Genomic DNA, 22,600 nt, shown 5'->3' with positions numbered 1-22,600 from the left:
ACAAAAATGTTTTGTTTTGGGGTTTTTTGTTCAGTATAGAGCAAGGGTCACCAACCCTGTTACTGGAGGGCCAGGAACAAGGTTGGTGACCCCTGGTATAGAGGTTGGCGGGACAAGGGTTACTGGGCCAGGCACACAGAATTTGTATTTATTTTGACACCACATGCGTCTTCAAAGCAGGAAACCAAGAATAGAAGGATTAGTGTAATTGAAGTGAAGAATTGAAGTTATTTTAGTGGTTTGAATTTCCAGCCACAGTGGCAACAACAAGCTCTTACTGTTCAATCTCTTTGGCCTTTGGCCTGTCAGCTGCTGCCTGTGCCTTGTCATATATCTTCCTGCGAGAGCGCGGGGAAGGTTCTGGCACTCGTTTTTCCAATCCTGATGGAGTTCTGGAGCCAGAACTGATCAGTTTCATATAGTTATCCACCAATGACACAAAGACAGTATAAACAATAATAATAATAATAATAATGATAATAAAAAAACTGGTGGAGGTAAGCAAATGATGACAAAATAAGCATGTACAATTCACCGTAGCATTATTACCTGATATTTAAAGTCCCAAAACACAGGTGGTTCCTTGCCAATCTCATGTTTAATTAATTATGACATTGTGTGGCATTAGTGTTCCACAATGGTATTCCACCAAAATGATTTAAGTTCATTACTGGTTGGTTTCCTCTGTGTGCACTTGGTTTGAAGCACGAGTCATTTAAAAGAATTTTATCTTTCAATAGCTATCTCAACTGGAACACAAAATTTGTATTCTTTGAAGGAACAGGAATGAATAAGCTTTATAAATGTTAATGTGTGCTCCTCTCCACATGCTTTTATCTCAAAGGGATGAAGGAACTATTTAGCTGTGAGCTGGAAAAGGTTCACAAAATTCAAAGAGCATATATCGCAACATCAAACATGCAGGATCGAGCGTATGGCAATTAGCATTTTAATGAACAATGTCAGGGCCTGGACTTACATGGTGCCCATTTTAGAGGTTAAGCTGGGGGAAAGAGCTGTGTATTCCCTGACTGAGGAGCCCGACAAATCCATGTCTCCACTCGCTTCTGGTGTGTCTGCTAACGGCAGCATTGGACTACAGAAGTCTGCAGTGGCCAAGTCCGCAGCAGAGTCACTGTTTGCGTAAAGCAACTCCATCTGCGTAGTGGTCCTCCTACGAGCCTGTGCAACACACACAAGTGAAAAGATTTTGTGAAAATAATGAACTTTATCAAGAAAATGTAACAAAGAAAAGGATGTCATTACCTTATTCCTTGTTTTGGGCTCACTACAAAGTTTCACAACATCTGAAGCTAAGGGGCTGCAGACAATACACAAGTGTTAGTCCCCAGAAAACTGCAAATTCCTGCTGAATGTATGTATGATATATGTAATAGCATGGACTTACTTTCCCTCTGCTGAAGGACTCTGTGCAGACTCATCACTGCTGCTATCTTCTCCATTTTCTGTCAAATAAGACCACCAAATGATATTTGAATTACAAAAACTGACTCAGAAACGTGACATGAATGCTTAAAGACATTCTGCAATATGTCTTACCAGGTAAACCATGGCTGAGAAAAAAAAGGCGGCTATTTTGTCTATTTCCACTAAAGGCTGAAGTATTTTTCTTCATTTTTTTGTGAAACAATTACCCAAAACAGTTGTAGGAAAGACGAATAAGGGAAGCAGATGAGGGTGACATTAGCGCAGCACCATGCTGTTCTATTTCATTCTTCCTGACAGTGAGAGGAGGTATGTTATACTTGGATACGCATCGAGGAGGAGACATAATATCACCAAAGTCAGGTGTAACCTTGATGATGTACAGTGCATCCAGTCACAGAGTTCTCCTGAACCCACTCCTTTGATATCTTGGCTGTGTGTTTAGAGTCAATGTCCTGCTGAAAGATGAACCATCACCCCAGTCTGAGGTCAAGAGCGCTCTGGAGCAGGTTTTCATCCAGGATGTCTCTGTACATTGCTGCATTCATTCTTCCCTCAATCCTGACTACACACCTGTCTACAGGTGTATATCAGAGAATTTTGTTTCTCATGGTCTGAGAGTCCTTCAGGTGCCTTTCGGCAAACTCCGGGTGGGCTCCTATGTGCCTTTAATTAAGGAGCGGCTTCCGTCTGGCCACCCTACCATACAGGCCTGATTGGTGGATTGCTGTGTAGATGGTTGTCTTTCTGGGAGGTTTCTTCTCTCCACAGAGGAATGCTGGAACTGTGACAGAGTGGCCATCATTAGTAAATTTGCCACAAAAAAAAAAAATTACATTGTCATTATGGGGTGTTGTGTGAAGAATTGTGAGAAAAAATTAATTTCATTCATTTTGGAATAAGGCTGTAACATGAATTGTGGAAAAAAGCACCACGAATACTTTCTGGATGCAGTGTGCGCGCGCGCACGCATACACACACATACAGTTTAATACAAAATAAATTACAACAAAACAAAACAGTTACTGCAACAAATTCACCAAGTTCATGGTGAATAATGTCAACTGTTTGAAATAGCACATGCTGAGGGGAGCTCACCTTGTTATGACTGCTGTGTCACTGATTCAAGAGCCATAGCAAAGAGTGTTTTCTTGCTCTTTGAGTACTGGGTTCACTCTTGTTATAAGTTGTTACTGCAAAAAATTCACCAGTTTCACTTGACAGGGAGGGAGACTGTTTGGAACCTGAAGGGAGTCAATGGGACCTAGAGCCCTCAACAGATGCTCCAGCACACAGATGTGTTTGAAATATGCACAGTATATTTTGCTTTACAATGTGGCCTAACACCTCCTTTCAGCTTTGACAGTCAGCCTCATTTTGGATGTTTCCACCCCTCAACCAATGGCAGAAGAACTGCATCCTAATGCCAGCCTACTTTGACCTGACCAGTTCCTGAGAGAGTACATAGAGATTCCAGCTGGGTTATGCATATCTGATGCAGTTTAGCTGTAAGGAAGGACGCAAATAAACAAAGAACATCTCACAGTGGATTGTCAGTAGCATAACTCAGGCATACAGGCTCATGGGGCTTCAAGCCAAATCCTGAAAAATGGCATTTAAACAGAAAACTTTTGTACCTTCTGGGCTGCACTGAAGGGAGCATCACTGAGTTATCTGTACTGAAGCTATTTGGACTTTTTCCATCTACCTTTGCCCGATTCTACCATGTTAATGGGGCCACTCCTCATCCTGTGACTTCAGCGGTCTTGTCTGCTCTTTCAGTCTGCAACTAAGGCATGATTTGTACAGATGCCTTGTGACTTGTTGATAATGAGTTATTCAGGTATTAAATACCACCACTGGCAGACATGAAGAATGAAATAGAACAAGAGCTACAAATACATAAAGTTATATGAATTCTGGATGACTGCCAGAGTTCACCGTCACACTAAAGCTTGGTGTTCTGTTGGAGATCATCTCTGTCAACCAGATCACACGTGAGACTGTGTTGGCATTATGTCTCAACCTCTGCACACGTGTGTAATACATATCAACCAGGGCTGTTCAAAATTCAGAACTGAACTAAAATGTCTCCTGAATTTCAAAGCAATTCTTGAATTTCAGACGGCTTTTGAACAGAGGTAGCAAACAGGATGTGGAATTACAATTCTAAATTCCTGAATATTGCACAGCCCTGATATCAAGGCATTACATATCACCTCTGGAAGGCATTCAGAGTTCAGAGAACCTTAGTTACATTCGCAACTCCCATTTTACTGACAGAAACTTGGTCCTGTAGCACCTCAATGAGCGCAAAAGAATTGAATGGTTAGAACAGAGTCATCAGAAGTCAAATGTGATAAGTCACTGGTCAGCTGGGGTTGGTTATAAAGACACGTGTAGGGACAAGTTGGTGTAGAAGCAAAAGACTTAATGTGAGAAAACAAGGCTGAGATATGTAAGCAATGATTAGTCCGTTGCTCCTGAAATGATCAGCTGACCTACAGGATATAGCTGATAAAATATTCATGTTTTGTGGCTCCTGTGGAAAGATCAGGGGTTAGCAGGGTGCCAAAGCATGGAGGCTATAGCACATGAGGAGCTGGGAGGAAGAGGGGAAATATCTCTAGGTGGGGTGGGAAGAGAGGGGCCAGCATAAAGATGGAGTCTGGCTGCATTGCACCTCATGCACCTGTTTGTGTTATATTTAGTTAGTTTCAAGTACAAAATGAACAAACCATGCATGTGATACACAGAACAAAAAGCCTAATATGGATTTACTTACCAAATGGGGTGTTACCTAGTTCTGCAAAAAAAAAAGGGGAAAAAAGAAAGGAAAAACAGAAAACATGGGGGAACAGAAGAAGCAATGCACAAATCAAAAACAGACTCCCCCAAAACACTTTAAAAAAATGAAAAAGTACAACTACTGAAAACGGAGCTTCCAGCTGAAAAGAGGCAAGAAATTTATGAAATACATTCATCAAATGTGGCATCTGCACATTTTTTAAAAGATTTTGGTGAATTTGTTGAAATAAATTGTCATCAGTAGAATGTGTGTCAACTGTCATTTACTCAGCCTTGATTCAGGAGAAAGCAAAAGGCAAGAGAATCAAAATAGGTACAATCATGCACCTAATCAATAACCCAGTCCATTTCCTGAAAGGCCACATCCTGTTGTCATAAAATAAGAAAGGAATGTTCCCTGACAAATGAACAGGACTGACCAATGAAGGAGAAACACAATGGAGTGGTAGGTACAGGCAGAACTCCACTTTGGTATAATCAGATCTGTTTAGTCTTGAATACAGTATTAAGCTCTTTACTTTTTTATGGGTGTCTGCTGCTGTTACCTTGCAGAGCGTTCCCGAGCAGGGCATCCAGCTCCGGGTTGAACTCAGCCTTTTCCTTCAGCATGTGAAAGAGCAGCTGGTTCTGCGTGGCACTGGTGATCTCAGTCTGCTTCAGCCTGCCCTCCATCACCTTTACCTGAGACTCCCTCTGCGCTGCCTGCAGACCCTGAAAGGTGAAGCACAGGACGTGAAACAAAGGTCGTTCCATTATTCAGTTCACATTCCCATCATATCTTATCACCTCAGTCAAGGAGGCAATGTTTTTGAAACCATCTGTTACTCAGCAGGTTACTTTGATCAAAATTAGATTTTACTGTCATTATACACTGCCAGTCAAATGTTGGAGACACTTTCCCATTCATCTGAAAGGGAACATTCAAGAAAGAAAGAAAGAAATTGAATAGGCAACAGATAAAAGTAATAAACACGACTTATTAAAAAGAATCAGAATGAAGAGATCATCATCAATTTTATTTATATAGCGCCAAATCACAACAAGCAGTTGCCCCAAGGCGCTTTATATTGTAAGGCAAGGCCATACAATAATTATGTAAAAACCCCAACGGCCAAAACGACCCCCTGTGAGCAAGCACTTGGCGACAGTGGGAAGGAAAAACTCCCTTTTAACAGGAAGAAACCTCCAGCAGAACCAGGCTCAGGGAGGGGCAGTCTTCTGCTGGGACTGGTTGGGGCTGAGGGAGAGAACCAAGAAAAAGACATGCTGTGGAGGGGAGCAGAGATCAATCACTAATGATTAAATGCAGAGTGGTGCATACAGAGCAAAAAGAGAAAGAAACACTCAGTGCATCATGGGAACCCCTCAGCAGTCTAAGTCTATAGCAGCATAACTAAGGGATGGTTCAGGGTCACCTGATCCAGCCTTAACTATAAGCTTTAGCAAAAAGGAAAGTTTTAAGCCTAATCTTAAAAGTAGAGAGGGTGTCTGTCTCCCTGATCCGAATTGGGAGCTGGTTCCACAGGAGAGGAGCCTGAAAGCTGAAGGCTCTGCCTCCCATTCTACTCTTACAAACCCTAGGAACTACAAGTAAGCCTGCAGTCTGAGAGCAAAGCGCTCTATTGGGGTGATATGGTACTATGAGGTCCCTAAGATAAGATGGGACCTGATTATTCAAAACCTTATAAGTAAGAAGAAGAATTTTAAATTCTATTCTAGAATTAACAGGAAGCCAATGAAGAGAGGCCAATATGGGTGAGATATGCTCTCTCCTAGTCCCCGCTAGTACTCTAGCTGCAGCATTTTGAATTAACTGAAGGCTTTTCAGGGAACTTTTAGGACAACCTGATAATAATGAATTACAATAGTCCAGCCTAGAGGAAATAAATGCATGAATTAGTTTTTCAGCATCACTCTGAGACAAGACCTTTCTAATTTTAGAGATATTGCGTAAATGCAAAAAAGCAGTCCTACACATTTGTTTAATATGCGCTTTGAATGACATATCCTGATCAAAAATGACTCCAAGATTTCTCACAGTATTACTAGAGGTCAGGGTAATACCATCCAGAGTAAGGATCTGGTTAGACACCATGTTTCTAAGATTTGTGGGGCCAAGTACAATAACTTCAGTTTTATCTGAGTTTAAAAGCAGGAAATTAGAGGTCATCTATGTCTTTATGTCTGTAAGACAATCCTGCAGTTTAGCTAATTGGTGTGTGTCCTCTGGCTTCATGGATAGATAAAGCTGGGTATCATCTGCGTAACAATGAAAATTTAAGCAATGCCGTCTAATAATACTGCCTAAGGGAAGCATGTATAAAGTGAATAAAATTGGTCCTAGCACAGAACCTTGTGGAACTCCATAATTAACCTTAGTCTGTGAAGAAGATTCCCCATTTACATGAACAAATTGTAATCTATTAGATAAATATGATTCAAACCACCGCAGCGCAGTGCCTTTAATACCTATGGCATGCTCTAATCTCTGTAATAAAATTTTATGGTCAACAGTATCAAAAGCAGCACTGAGGTCTAACAGAACAAGCACAGAGATGAGTCCATTGTCTGAGGCCATAAGAAGATCATTTGTAACCTTCACTAATGCTGTTTCTGTACTATGATGAATTCTAAAACCTGACTGAAACTCTTCAAATAGACCATTCCTCTGCAGATGATCAGTTAGCTGTTTTACAACTACCCTTTCAAGAATTTCTGAGAGAAAAGGAAGGTTGGAGATTGGCCTATAATTAGCTAAGATAGCTGGGTCAAGTGATGGCTTTTTAAGTAATGGTTTAATTACTGCCACCTTAAAAGCCTGTGGTACATAGCCAACTAATAAAGATAGATTGATCATATTTAAGATCGAAGCATTAAATAATGGTAGGGCTTCCTTGAGCAGCCTGGTAGGAATGGGGTCTAATAGACATGTTGATGGTTTGGATGAAGTAACTAATGAAAATAACTCAGACAGAACAATCTGAGAGAAAGAGTCTAACCAAATACCGGCATCACTGAAAGCAGCCAAAGATAACGATACGTCTTTGGGATGGTTATGAGTAATTTTTTCTCTAATAGTTAAAATTTTATTAGCAAAGAAAGTCATGAAGTCATTACTAGTTAAAGTTAAAGGAATACTCGGCTCAATAGAGCTCTGACTCTTTGTCAGCCTGGCTACAGTGCTGAAAAGAAACCTGGGGTTGTTCTTATTTTCTTCAATTAGTGATGAGTAGTAAGATGTCCTAGCTTTACGGAGGGCTTTTTTATAGAGCAACAGACTCTTTTTTCAGGCTAAGTGAAGATCTTCTAAATTAGTGAGACGCCATTTCCTCTCCAACGTACGGGTTATCTGCTTTAAGCTGCGAGTTTGTGAGTTATACCACGGAGTCAGGCACTTCTGATTTAAAGCTCTCTTTTTCAGAGGAGCTACAGCATCCAAAGTTGTCTTCAATGAGGATGTAAAACTATTGATGAGATACTCTATCTCACTTACAGAGTTTAGGTAGCTACTCTGCACTGTGTTGGTATATGGCATTAGAGAACATAAAGAAGGAATCATATCCTTAAACCTAGTTACAGCGCTTTCTGAAAGACTTCTAGTGTAATGAAACTTATTCCCCACTGCTGGGTAGTCCATCAGAGTAAATGTAAATGTTATTAAGAAATGATCAGACAGAAGGAAGTTTTCAGGGAATACTGTTAAGTCTTCAATTTCCATACCATAAGTCAGAACAAGATCTAAGATATGATTAAAGTGGTGGGTGGACTCATTTACATTTTGAGCAAAGCCAATTGAGTCTAATAATAGATTAAATGCAGTGTTGAGGCTGTCATTCTCAGCATCTGTGTGGATGTTAAAATCGCCCACTATAATTATCTTATCTGAGCTAAGCACTAGTCAGACAAAAGGTCTGAAAATTCACAGAGAAACTCACAGTAACGACCAGGTGGACGATAGATAACAACAAATAAAACTGGTTTTTGGGACTTCCAATTTGGATTGGACAAGACTAAGAGTCAAGCTTTCAATGAATTAAAGCTCTGTCTGGGTTTTGATTAATTAATAAGCTGGAATGGAAGATTGCTGCTAATCCTCCGCCTCGGCCCGTGCTACGAGCATTCTGGCAGTTAGTGTGACTCGGGGGTGTTGACTCATTTAAACTAACATATTCATCCTGCTGTAACCAGGTTTCTGTAAGGCAGAATAAATCAATATGTTGATCAATTATTATATCATTTACTAACAGGGACTTAGAAGAGAGAGACCTAATGTTTAATAGACCACATTTAACTGTTTTAGTCTGTGGTGCAGTTGAAGGTGCTATATTATTTTTTCAATGTTAATTTTAGTGACCTCCGATTGGCGTAACCGTGTGTCATTACTGCCGACATGAATTACAATCTTACCAAATTTACGCTTAGCCTTAGCCAGCAGTTTCAAATTTCCTTCAATGTCGCCTGCTCTGGCCCCCGGAAGAAAATTGACTATGGTTGCTGGTGTCGCTAACTTCACATTTCTCAAAACAGAGTCGCCAATAACCAGAGTTTGATCCTCAGCGGGTGTGTCGCCGAGTGGGGAAAAACGGTTAGAAATGTGAACGGGTTGACGTGTACACGGGGCTTCTGTTTAGGGCTACGCTTCCTCCTCACAGTCACCCAGTCGGCCTGCTTTCCTGGCTGCTCGGGATCTGCCAGAGGGAAACTAACGGCGGCTAAGCTACCTTGGTCCGCACCGACTACAGGGGCCTGGCTAGCTGTAGAATCTTCCACGGTGCGGAGCCGAGTCTCCGATTCGCCCAGCCTGGCCTCCAAAGCTACGAAAGGAATGAGATGAGATATACTTTACTGATCTCACAGTGGAGAAATTATGTTTACACTCCAGTTACCTCAGACAGCAATTAGACCACAATTATTACTTGTTTACCATAATAATGGCACACATCAGAATTAAAGACAGCACATACACATTTGACATTGTTTATGTGCACTAAGTTTGAAGAAGTCCATTATCCGAATTGAGGCAAGTGGGTGAAGGTCACGCAGCAACCCTGAGATGCGCCACCATCAACTTGGGGGGAGGAACGGGGACCAGCTGCAGCTAAAACTGCACCGCCCCCGCAGAAGGGGGAAAGAGTGATGTGAGCAGAAGCCGGAGTGGGGGGTGTTTGATGGGGGGTAGGGGGAGGGAATGGAGCATGCTTCAGTCCTATGAAAACAGTTTATTGTCTTTGAGATAAGAAAGCCAAATGTTCCCCAGGCCAAAGACATTCCTCTGGAGATAAGCCTGCAGTGTTGTGGTCTGAGCAGTGAAAGACACTTTTAACAGTTCCACTAGAACAACCAAATCCCAATTATGAATTAAGAATATTCACCGGCCTCTGAAATCTTCAACTTCAACTGCAAGGCACGCATCTGTTCCAAGATGTCATCCAATTTACATCTGAGTTTGAGTCATCGCAGTCTGAGAATGCACTGCCTTGCCAATCTCGTTAATCAGGACGGACAAGCGAGAGGTAGTGGTTCTTGATGCCGCTGTCTTGCCAATTTTCCGGTAGATCAGGGCAGCACGTAAGCCAGAAGGTACCAGCCCGGCTACCATGAGACCAAAATGAATAAATCCTCGATGTCCTCAACGGAGAAAGGCCCCAAGCATAAGCATGCAATATGCCAAGACCCCCAGGAGTCGAGAACATAGCCCGCAAGATACGCTCCATCTGGGCAGGTAGGATCCCCCGGTCCTGACCTTCTTGTAGAAAAAAAATGGTGTCAATAGCGTTCAGAGACCAGCTGATCAATTCCATGGTTAATTCAATAGTAGTCCAATAGATCCAGTATCAAATATAATTTGAGGAATTCACAGTCTGGTGAAGTAGGGACTTGAAGTTTAAAACAGAGAGCAGAGAAGCTGTAATAAGAATGCAGCTGAAAAACACTGCAGCAGCTAAGAGAATATTTAGCGCAAAATCGTGCAAATGATATTACAAGCACCAAAGTTGGCACAAATACTTAGACATTACTCTTTTGAACAAACCGACTGGCCACTTGAATTTTCATGGCCACTTGAAGATTCAGCTTGGGACTCCGACGAGGGCAGTCGCATCTCCTCCACTCTTAGTGGAGTCCTTATTTCACCAGACTGTGAATTCCTCAAATCATATTGGATTCTGGATCTATTGGACTACTATTGGATTAACCATGGAATTGATCACTGGTCTCTGAATGCTACTGACAACATTTTTTCTACAAGAAGGTCAGGACCGGGGAAATCCTACCTGCCCAGATGGAACATATCCTGCGGGCTATGTCCCATCTCCTCCTGAGGGATTTGTTTCGGCCTGGGGAACATTGGCTGTTTCTTATCTCACAAAGACAATAAACTGCTTTTCACAGGACTGAAGCATGTTCCATTCCCTCCCCTCCACCCCCTCCTTCCCCCATCATCACCCACCCTTTCTGGCGCCTGTTTCTCATCATCCCGTTTCCCATCAGTGGGGGCGGTGCAGTTTTTGCTGCAAGCCCACGTCCCCCTCCAAGCTGATGTTGGCGGCGCAACTCAGGGTTGCTGCGTGGCCTTCACCCACTTGCCTCAATTCGGATAACGGACTTCTTTAAACTTAGTGCACATAAACAGTGTCAAATGTGTTTGTGTTGCCTTTAATTCAGATGTGTGCCATTATTACGGTAAACAAGTAATAATTGTGGACTAATTGCTGTCTGAGGTAACTGGAGTGTAAACGTAATTTCTCCATTGTGAGATCAATAAAGTATATATCTATCTATCTATCTAATAGCCGGCCAGGTAGGGGTCAATTGAAGAATTACACAGGGGTCAAAATTCAAAATGCTCAAATCATTTTGAAAACTACACCACATTATTTGTCCGATCTTAAAGATTCCAAAAAGGTATAGTTTGGACTATCTGTGACTGAATGATCAGGAGTTATGGGGTAAAAACAGCAAAAATGGTGACAAAGGTCAGTGTCAGTTTGTACAGGGGTCAAAAGTTAAAGTTGCTCCAATTTTGGTAAAAATAATGCAAATTATTAGTTGAGTTAACAGGGTTTTAAAAAGGAATAGTTTGGACCATACATCATGCTTCGTTATCATGTTACGGGGTAACATATGTCACATGTCATAGAATCCAATGGACGTTGACCTTGTTTGACCTTTACTTTGGAACCCAAACATTCAACACAATCAAAACTATTCCACTTCTTAATCCTATTAGCTCAACCAATAATTTGCATCACTTTTTACCAAAATTGAAGGAACTTTAACTTTTGACCCCTGTACAAACTGAAACTGACCTTTGTCACCATTTTTGGTGTTTTTACCCCATAACTCCTGATCATTCAATCATAGATAATACAAACTATACCTTTTTGGAATCTTTAGAATCAGACACATAATGTGGTGTAGTTTTCAAAATGATTTGAGCATTTTTAATTTTGACCCCTGTGTAATTTTCAATTGACCCCTACCTGGCCGCCTACTGAAAATTCAAGTGGCCAGTCGGTTTTTTTCAAAAGAGCAATGTCTAAGGAGTATTTGTGCCAACTTTGGTGCTTGTATCACCATTTGCACGATTGTTTCAGTTGTCCGCTGCACTAAAACTAGTAAAACATCTCAATAAAATATGGTTTCAAATCCTTGAACTATTCAACTGTGCAAGTGCTCTGGGGTAGAATGTATTCTTTAACCTAGTAGTTTTTAAATGCTCTACCAGGCCTCCCAGAGGGCAGAAATGTAAACAGATGATGGACAGGATAGTAAGAGTCTTTTGTAATGTTAAATGCTCTTTTCATGCATCTGGTGTCACAGACATTTTCCTAAGGGGGGAGCTGGGTACCACTGATCTTCTCAAGCTGTCTTGATGATGTTATGCAGGGATGTTTTGTCCTCAGCTGTCAAACGCACACTACAAGGTGCACTCAGAGTGCAACACAGAGACCTTACATGCTTGACACCGATTCATACAAATTAATTCTTTGTGATATCTTGTTTTGTTTTGGCCTTGATAATCCATGGGCCCACAGCCAATTTTGACAAAATTGGTGTGACCATGGTTGGCAAAATGATGCTTACAATCCAATCTCAGTATACCACAGAAGAAGTCCTACACCCTGAGGACCACTGGTGCCGGTGTTAATCTCACTTCATGGAGTGAATCTTATGAAAGGCTACAATTCCCCAAAGACGTGATGCCAGTGTGACAGAAGTTACCTCTCCAGCCAAGGCCGGCACCCATTTACAGCTGGGTGGGTAGAGACAATGGACATGAAGTGTCCTGCCCAAAGACTCAGACTGAAAGTGTGACCGCTAATCAAATCCAGGTCTACACACCGGTAGCTTTACTCATTATACTGCTCTATAATATTGCCATAACAGGTGCCACCCTAAAGTGGCAAAATGGCACAATCCAGTCTCAGTATACCAAAGCCAACACAACAAGAGTCATCAGGAAATGACATATCGCCCAGTCCCCACAAATCAATAATGCAAAGTGTCGAGGAAGCACCCAAGCATACCCTTATGCTAAATATGAATGAAATTGGTCAACTGTTTCTTGAGATATCACGCTACCAAGTGTGGCAATGACAATATCTTGAATATCTTGCTGTCACCTTGAAATTGGCCCCAAGGTTGCCATAACCAATTTGTGTTGGGGGATCCCCCAAGTACACCCTTACACTAAATATGAATGAAACTGGTCAACTCATTACTGAGATATTGCGTTACAAGGATGGCAATGACAATATCTTGAAAATCTTGTGGAATTGAAACTGGTCAGATAAGACAAGAAAAGCCTTTATTCATCCCTCAATGGGGAAATTTCAGTGTCACATCGCAGCATAGAACAGTAGGAGTAGACAGAAGGGCATGCAATAAAACGAACAAGCATCTCTTAAAAACAAGAACTAAAAAAGCACTGAGTGCCGGGTAAAGCTAAGGCTACCATTGTTCAGTTCAATGCTGCACTGCCGGGATGATATACACTGTCAGGATGTGAGAGTGATCAGATAAAATGACTTCAGCGTGAAATGTACAATAAGTTACTCTGATATTTACAATATGGACAGGTTAAAATATAAGTACTATATATATGTAATATGTAGTGTAATATATGTAAAGTGACTTGAGTGCACCATAAGTTAACTTATTGCACCTAATAAATACAGCAGGTGATTGATGATTGTCCTGGTTGGACATGATTTGTCCTGGTTGCTATGGTTACCACAGTACTAGCATTGATCATTGTACAGTCTGACAGCAGCCGGGAGAAACGATCTGTGGAATCTCTCCCTCACACAGCGAGGGTGGATGAGTCTGTCACTGAAACTGCTCTCCAGAGCAGACAGAACATCCTGCAGGGGGTGACACTCGTGGTCCAGCATATATGTAAGTTTAGCCAGGACCCTCCTGTCCCCCACCTCCTGCACAGAGTCCAGAGGACAGCCCAGGACAGAGCAGGATTTCCTGATGATCTTATCCAGTCTTTTCCTGTCCCTCTCTGTGATGCTGCTGCTCCAGCAGACCACACCGTACAGGATGGCAGATGCCACCACAGAGTCATAGAAGGTCCTCAGGAGTGGCCCCCTCACTCCAAAAGACCTCAGCCTCCTCAGGAGGTAGAGGCGGCTCTGACCCTTCCTGTAAAGTGCGTCCGTGTTGTGAGTCCAGTCCAGTTTGTTGTTCAGATGAACACCCAGGTACTTATAAGAGTCCACTCTCTCAATGTCCCTTCCCTGGATGTTCACTGGGGGGAGTGTAGTGGGGCAGCATCTGAAGTCCACCACCATCTCTTTGGTCTTCCCCGCGTTGATGAGGAGGTGGTTCCTCTGACACCAGTCCACAAAGTCCTGCGTTAGTCCTCTGTACTCCGCGTCATCGTCGTCCATAATAAGTCCAATGAGGGCAGAGTCATCGGCGAACTTCTGCAGGACACAGCTGTCCGTGTTTTCATTGTAAATGTAATCGACTGGTGTGGGGATCACCCAAGTATACAATTATAAGATAAGACTTTATTGCTCTCACTGTGGAGAAATTCACGTTACGTCAGCTCTTAAAAAACACACAAGATGGTGCGAATAGAGGAAAATGTGCAAGGGTAAGCAATAATAATAATATTTGTAACAAAACAATAAAATAAGAAAATACTCAACAAAAATATAAACGCAACACTTTTGGTTTTGCTCCCATTTTGTATGAGATGAACTCAAAGATCTAAAACTTTTTCCACATACACAATATCACCATTTCCCTCAAATATTGTTCACAAACCAGTCTAAATCTGTGACAGTGAGCACTTCTCCTTTGCTGAGATAATCCATCCCACCTCACAGGTGTGCCATATCAAGATGCTGATTAGACACCATGATTAGTGCACAGGTGTGCCTTAGACTGCCCACAATAAAAGGCCACTCTGAAAGGTGCAGTTTTGTGACACAGCACAATGCCACAGATGTCGCAAGATTTGAGGGAGCGTGCAATTGGCATGCTGACAGCAGGAATGTCAACCAGAGCTGTTGCTCGTGTATTGAATGTTCATTTCTCTACCATAAGCCGTCTCCAAAGGCGTTTCAGAGAATTTGGCAGTACATCCAACCAGCCTCACAACCGCAGACCACGTGTAACCACACCAGCCCAGGACCTCCACATCCAGCATGTTCACCTCCAAGATCGTCTGAGACCAGCCACTCGGACAGCTGCTGAAACAATCGGTTTGCATAACCAAAGAATTTCTGCACAAACTGTCAGAAACCGTCTCAGGGAAGCTCATCTGCATGCTCGTCGTCCTCATCGGGTCTCGACCTGACTCCAGTTCGTCGTCGTAACCGACTTGAGTGGGCAAATGCTCACATTCGCTGGTGTTTGGCACGTTGGAGAGGTGTTCTCTTCACGGATGATGCGAAGGAGATGTGTTGCACTGCATGAGGCAAATGGTGGTCACACCAGATACTGACTGGTATCCCCCCCCAATAAAACAAAACTGCACCTTTCAGAGTGGCCTTTTATTGTGGACAGTCTAAGGCACACCTGTGCACTAATCATGGTGTCTAATCAGCATCTTGATATGGCACACCTGTGAGGTGGGATGGATTATCTCAGCAAAGGAGAAGTGCTCACTATCACAGATTTAGACTGGTTTGTGCACAGTATTTGAGGGAAATGGTGATATTGTGTATGTGGAAAAAGTTTTAGATCGTTGAGTTAATCTCATACAAAATGGGAGCAAAACCAAAAGTGTTGCGTTTCTATTTTTGTTGAGTATATATATATGTGGATGGGTATCGAGAATCGGTTCCTTTCGGGTATCGTTAAGAAATGATTCCATCCACCAACATCAATAAGCTTTTTGCTTAACGATTAAGCAAAAAGGACGTTATCAGTCCTTCAGAGTGGCCGTTGTTTTGGCGGGTGTTTGTCAGGAAAATGATCATTTCTCTACATTGATTACAGACCCTGCAGCGGGTCCGTAATCAACTTTTCTGCAGCGTGACTTTGCTTTGAACCTTGAACCAATTGAAGCAGTGGTTCGCAGATTGAAGCAGTGCTTCGATCTATTGCTTCGTTTATTCTTTCTTTCTTTCGCTTAATTTTCACCCGCTAAAACCCTAAAGAGCATACGTCTGTGAGTATTATTTACCTTTTTAACGTTAAACCGACCTGTTATGGTCTTCTGAAACAGTTGATAGATGTATTTTATAACTTAAAAACGGGAGCGATGCTAACGCATTAGCATGTCTATGGCATTTTCAATGTTAAAAGTTAGCATTAAGCAGTTGCAGCTGTCATCACGTTCAGGTGCATTTGTTTTCAAATTGTAATATTTTTTAAATTTATTTTTGTTTATATATTAATAATCTAATGATTATTATATACAATATATAATTATTATATACAATTTGAGAGAAAGAGACAAAAAGAACCTGAATAGAAACACAACAGAAAATATAAAAGCAACTACAATGAACATACATACATAAATAAATAAATACATACATACAGAAATAAATAAGTGTTTCCTGTGAACACCTAGTGACTCTTACACCTCCACTTCATCTCTGTCTTATTTAAGTTTAATGACAGTTTGTTTCGGTCAAACCATATTTTCAGTGTGTTAATTTCTTCAGTGATTTCCTCCAGAACTATCTGCCAAACTAGAAAACTGCTGTATCCTAGTAAGAGTAGAATACTACTGGAATGAATTTGAATAAGTTGTTTTTTTTTCTCACCAAAATGGATGCTGCACTCACTCCAGTTTATCGTCTGGAATAGTCCCAGATTGCATTTCAGAGCTTCTAGAATTGAAACATTTTCACGCGGGTGGTGTGGGGGGGTAATTTTGGGTTTCAGCTTTTTTTTGTTTTTCACCACTTTCATCCCTGAATATGTCAATCATGATTCACTTTTGTGCGGATTAAAGTTACTAAGTGGGACTCCTGTCTTGTTGTGAGATAGAAACGAGAATCGTCCACCGTTCTGTTCACACAGCTCCAAACACTGCATGGCTCTCTGCCGAGTCAAATTAAAACGATAGAGTCCAGTCGGAATTAATAACTTCAAAGCGAAACACCGTTTTGTTTGTTTTTATTTATGTCCAGAGATCAAGGATACAGTGACCAATTTCATATTTATTTACTTTAAGACTCAATGAAATACATAGAAAACCTGTAAAGCCTACTTTTAGTACAAAATTCACGAGGTATCGATAAGGGAATCGATAAGGAATCGGATCGATAAGCAGAATCGATAATGGCATCGATATCAATAAAATCTTATCAATACCCATCCCTATATATATCCCTACACACACACACACACACACACACACACACACACACACACACACACACACACACACACACACACACACACACACACACACACACACACACACACACACACACACACACACACACACCTATGTATGCTAAATATAAATGAAATTGGTCAACTGGTTCTTAAAATATCATTCTAACAGGTGTGGCAATGACAATATCTTGAATATCTTGTTGTGACCTTGGAACTGACCCCAAGGTCACCATAATCGACTTGTCGGGGGATCCCCCAGGTACACTTATATGCTAAATATGAAAAAAATTGGTCAACTGATTATAGAGATATCGCGCAAACAGTGGCAATAATTTCTTGAATATCTTGCTGTGAAATTTAAATTGACCCCAAGGTCACCGTAATTGAGTGGTGTTGGGGATCACCTAAGTCCACCCTTATGCTGAGATACTGTGCTAACAAGTGACAATGGATGGACAGAAGGACACGCTGATCGCTACATAAACATGTACGATATGACTGAGGAAATACCTAAATTAACTGTAATTGAAAAAGATGTTTTTAAAATTAATGCCCAATCATCTCCACTTGAAAGCACTGCACCACAATTACTTTTCTTCATGCAGATCCACACATGGTGTGCCACCACTGTGTGAAGTTTCACCAAATTCCATGAAGCAGTTTAGGAGGAGTTGCACTTGTGAAGTTAATATCATTCAGTGTGATATCTTTCCTTGAAGACATTGTACCAGAATTACTTTGCTTCTTGCACATGTGCATATGGTGTGCTGCCACTATGTTAGGTTTAATTAAAATCCACCAAAGAGGAGGAGCTGCACATACAAAACTCATCGGCCACTTTGTGGCTGATAGGTTATGGGTTATTGGTTAAGTACCTGATGGGTATTCTTAGCAGCCGATCTGCTCTGTGTAAGCCTGATCTCGTCAGATCTCAGAAGCTAAGCAGTGGTGGGACCTGGTTAATACTTGGATGGGAGACCTCTTTGGAATACCAGTGGCTGTGTGTGTTTCTCCAGGTAAATCTGGAGGTGCGTCAGGAAGGGCATCCGGCGTAACCCCGGATACCCCGAACACAAAACGGGAGCAGCCGAATGGACAACAACAAGTTAGTTCAAGTGGTTCTTGAGATGATGTGTCAAATGTAGTGCCCCCTATGGAATTTGGTGTGTGTCCACTAAATATCATAGTAATTGGGGGAGGTGATGGTCTAGTGGTTAAGGCGCTGGGATTGAGACCAGAAGATCCTCGGTTCAAATCCCAGCCTGACTGGAAAATCAAGGTCTTTAATCCCCCATTGCGCCTGGTGTGTAGTTAGCGCCTTGTATGGCAGCAGCCTGACATCGGGGTGAATGTGAGGCATTATTTGTAAAGCGCTTTGAGCATCTGATGCAGATGGAAAAGCGCTATATAAATGCAGTCCATTTACCATTTAATTGTGTACATCGTCCTTGAGACGCACCACGCCAAGGCAAGATATTATCCGTAGAGTCATTACACCTCATGCTTTAAATTTCTTTGACGTGTAGCTTTGAAACAGAATGTCAGAACTCTGATTCTCTGAACTACATTTTGTCAGCACAGTCTGTAGATAACATACACCTAGTTTGATGTAAAGTCAAACAGCCTCATAATAGTTTAAGTTTCCTTTTCAGTTTTTAATATGAAAGGAATCATTTGGAGGCTGTAACAAACAGGGAAAGGTGGTTTATATTTGATGGAATTTGGCAGTTTACGGTTCTTGGGGTATCAGCTAAAATGTAACTATAGTTACTGCAGTGCCACCTAGAGTTAGAAATGCACAACTAGACTGGGCACATACAGATGAACATGCATATGATCTCAAGACGTATAATTCCACTCGTGGACTGTGATCGAGAAAGCGGTGATCCCTGATTTAAATAGTCTTCCAATTGACATATGAGGAGATGTTTGATTAATCAGTATGGATATAATTAAACCAGTGTCATTTTTTGTGCTGGCACCTTATTAATAGCCATCGACATGAAGTGATCCAGCAGGAAACGAGCTTCAGCCAGTGTACATGAGCCAATCACAGCAGAAATGTCCACTGTGTCACCTTCCTCCTGGAAAGAAAGAGCAGGAAGGACAATTCATACAGCTTCATCCACCAACAAAGTCATGAAAGAACTTTTGTGCTCATCTTTATGCCGTGACCTTTTTTTGCCAAGCCAAAGTCAGACTCGTAAATTCCAGTGTCAAATTATGAGTTCTGCTCAAAGTATTCACTGTATTTCTACACAGTTGGATAATCAGCCACCTCACCTTGGCCTCCTCCAGCTGCATGATGTTGGCCTGGCAGTCTGTGATACTGTCATTGATGTAATCGATGTTGGCCGTCAACGCGTCTGCTTCCTCATTCAGGGGAAGTAATGCTTTCTCCGACTCCGGCCCCTCCCTAACCAGTCTGTCCCTCTTCCTGATTACTTTCTCTTTACGTTTGGTCAGCTCCTCCCGTTGCTGTGACAACAAACAAGACAGTGACAGTTCAGAGGACAGACACACCGCTTAGTCCATAAAATGTACAGAATGTTTATGGAGTAGTTTGTGAAAGTGGAAGGGGGGGGAGGGGGGGGCATTTCATTTACAAAAAGAAGTATCATTTTACTTTGAGAAGACGATTCATGTCAGCCTCCATGTTGGAGATGGTCATCCTCTGCATGATGACGTCAGTGATCCTCCGCTCCAGAGACTGCCATTTATTGCGGGCGACTCTGGTGGAGTAAAGCCCAACTGTACGTCTGTAGGAAGACCTGCACAAACATAATCCAAAGATTTATAGGTTAGTACCCCTCTGAGGAACTGTGAGACTAAGCCCCAATCCCAAAACTGTCCCGTCGCCCTACTACTTCATCCTTTCCCAATATTTTGCACTTTTATGTGGCACTGACTTTGCAGCAGTCCATGGTGATGTGAAACTTGGTTGACGCAGCTTCCAGTTCATAGTAGGACTGTGCCTTGGTGGTTCCTGTTTTCCCCCCCTGAACATCCAATTAAGTTTTTTCTCAGCTGAGGGTGAAAGTTTGCATCTCCTTCCAGACTTTTGCAAAGTGGCTCCACCTTCCAATAAGTTGTAGTGTACAACTGTTTGAACTAATGCTACTGGAATCTGAAGTTGTTTCAAAATGGCTCCAAGAGACATTCCTGACTTGTGTAAACCCGGAATCCTCTTTACTACATATAAAAAAAAGTAAAGTGGTAGGTTCAAGGGCATTTGGGAACTTTCAGCAGTACTTAATCCATAAGTATAGTATTTTCCAGAGTACAAGTCGCAGTCTTTTTACAAGTTTGAGAGGTCTTGCAACTTATAGTCCAGTGCAACTTGTATATGGGGGAGATCAGGATTAATGACCACAATTTTTTTTACACTTGAAATGAGAAACACACCATTAAACTAACTGCCTTTTAGAGGTGAAAACTTCCTAACAGGGCTTGATTGCTTTCAGCACGGGTTTCAAACCGAGATAGGCCACACCTAAAGCATTTTAAAATGAGTGATTATCATGGCGTTACTATTTTGAGCTGTTCCTCATGTCGGCCTCCAGATAAAATACAACTGGCAGTCATGCTCACTTCAAGCAAATAAATATGAACAAATGTCTTTACCAAACAGCAAAGCGTGTCTAATGGCACAAAGAACTGCGCTGCAAAAATGCAGACAACAGATGCTCATGTCTGTGTGCATGCAAACAAACAGATGTTCATTTCCTCAGCAGAGCAACAACGTAAACCTAAATAGGAAGCATAAATGCTGCTGTGAGCAGATTACAATTGAACTTAAAAGGTAAGTCTGCATTGGACCGCTTTGTCACTTTGGGAAACGTTCAACACAGAATCAAACAGAGATCAGTGAATGTAAAAGGCTGTGTGATATTCCACCTTTAATTATTAAATATGAGGAAGAGGAAAAGTCCTAAACAGCTGACTGCACTCTGGAAAGAGACTCAAATGAAACACAGTGTCCTCTGATCACAAAACAGGGTTCAGGCGGGTCCGGAGCTGGGAAGATCCATGGAAACAGCCCTGTGTCAGTCTAGAGGTATAAACCTCCTGCAAAGCGGGCCCGTTGGCCTGTGCATTCAGCTGGCATGAGAGAAGGAGGGCGAATGCTCCCCAGCCACGGCACAACCTCAGCCCCTCTTCTCACCCAAAGTTAGGGTGTAGTGTCAAATCTGTCCCAAGATGCCATTCTTCAGGAAGGAGCCATCAAGTAAGAGGAAGAAGATGAACATGAACAAAAGAAAGGGAGAAAAAAAAAAACCGCTACCATAATGCATTTTTTTTACTGGAAGACCACGCCTTGAAATGAAGATGACTTAGTTTTTCTTATTTTTATTTGGAAGAAACCTTATTTGGAAGTACAAGGACAGCAATTTTAACAGGAAGAAGAAAATTAAAGGTCAGTTTACTTTCTAAGTGTACTATAAAAGGAGTTTATATTACATTTAAATTACATTGTACGTTCAGCTCACATATGACTGGGGCTTAAAGAAGTAGTTTGTGCTTGCAACAAAAAACATTAATTAGCTGGTGACTAATTATTCCGGTGGCTAAAGCAGTGTTTGTGCTGTAAATATATAAATGATACACTAGGTTTTCAAACATTTCACTGCGTGTTACATTCACCTCACATATGATTGTCTGTTCAGTGGCTGAAAGAAGCAGTTTACTTGCATTTTGTGCCCTAATAATGACAAGTGGCTCATTAGCTGTGCTCCTTTACACCATGCGTGCCTTATAAATGACAGCGATGTAATCCATTTTGCTTCTTCTTGCATGAATTGATAAATGCAACTTACACTCCGGTGCAACTTGTATATGTTTTTTTTTCCTCTCAAAGAGGCATTTTTGGACCAATGCAACATACTCTGGAAAACACGGTGTGTATTTTTGACTTCTATAATTTTCACCCTGTGTTGCTTGTAGAAACCCTGAAAGAAGTTTAAAAAAAAATCATGGATCAAATGTTTCTTTTCTATAAAAGATGGTTCAATCATTGAAACATTTGTAATGTTCATCAAGGGAGGTGGCTGTGTGCTTAGGATCACATTCTCACACACATGCACACACACACACCATTCGTGATGCTGGTATTCAGAACAGCTGCTTTGTAATGTGAAATTTCCTGGGTAAAATGTGGATTAGCTCTGTGGAATTACTACTAATATCCGCCTTTGTGTATCCACATCAAACTCACCGAGTGCCATTGTGGGTGGTGTTGCCTGAGGAGTACATGCGCCCAGAGGAGGTGCGATAGGCAGAGTCCTGCACTGGCTCTGGAGGATTGATTTTCCTGACGACCTTACCTGAAGTGGGTCTGACCTGCCTCCTCAGAGCCGTGACCTGACACACACAAGCAAAGGGAAAGATCCAGTTGACTGAGCACAGCAGAGGACTAAAAGCGTCTCTTAAGTATTTAATTCAATTCAATTATACACCACCAAATCACCACATAGGTTGGCCAAAGGCAAGACACACAAGGTTTAAATCTTACCCACCGCCTGAGCAAGGG

General features: G+C 41.8%; 1 protein-coding gene across 1 annotated transcript in view; it reads right to left on the bottom strand.

Annotated features, from left to right (window-relative positions):
* LOC117515332 (kinesin-like protein KIF21A) overlaps window positions 1-22,600 on the bottom strand; it is a 249,863-nt gene that overhangs the window by 55,028 nt on the left and 172,235 nt on the right. The window contains 9 exon segments of the mRNA XM_034175837.1: window positions 279-404; window positions 980-1,182; window positions 1,267-1,321; window positions 1,409-1,466; window positions 4,800-4,965; window positions 19,053-19,154; window positions 19,354-19,548; window positions 19,697-19,841; window positions 22,286-22,431. Coding sequence (XP_034031728.1) covers window positions 279-404; window positions 980-1,182; window positions 1,267-1,321; window positions 1,409-1,466; window positions 4,800-4,965; window positions 19,053-19,154; window positions 19,354-19,548; window positions 19,697-19,841; window positions 22,286-22,431 — 1,196 coding nt within the window.

This window comes from Thalassophryne amazonica, chromosome 8 (assembly GCF_902500255.1).
Source record: "Thalassophryne amazonica chromosome 8, fThaAma1.1, whole genome shotgun sequence".
Lineage (NCBI taxonomy): Eukaryota > Metazoa > Chordata > Actinopteri > Batrachoidiformes > Batrachoididae > Thalassophryne > Thalassophryne amazonica.
This window is presented reverse-complemented; position numbering and strand designations above follow the sequence as displayed.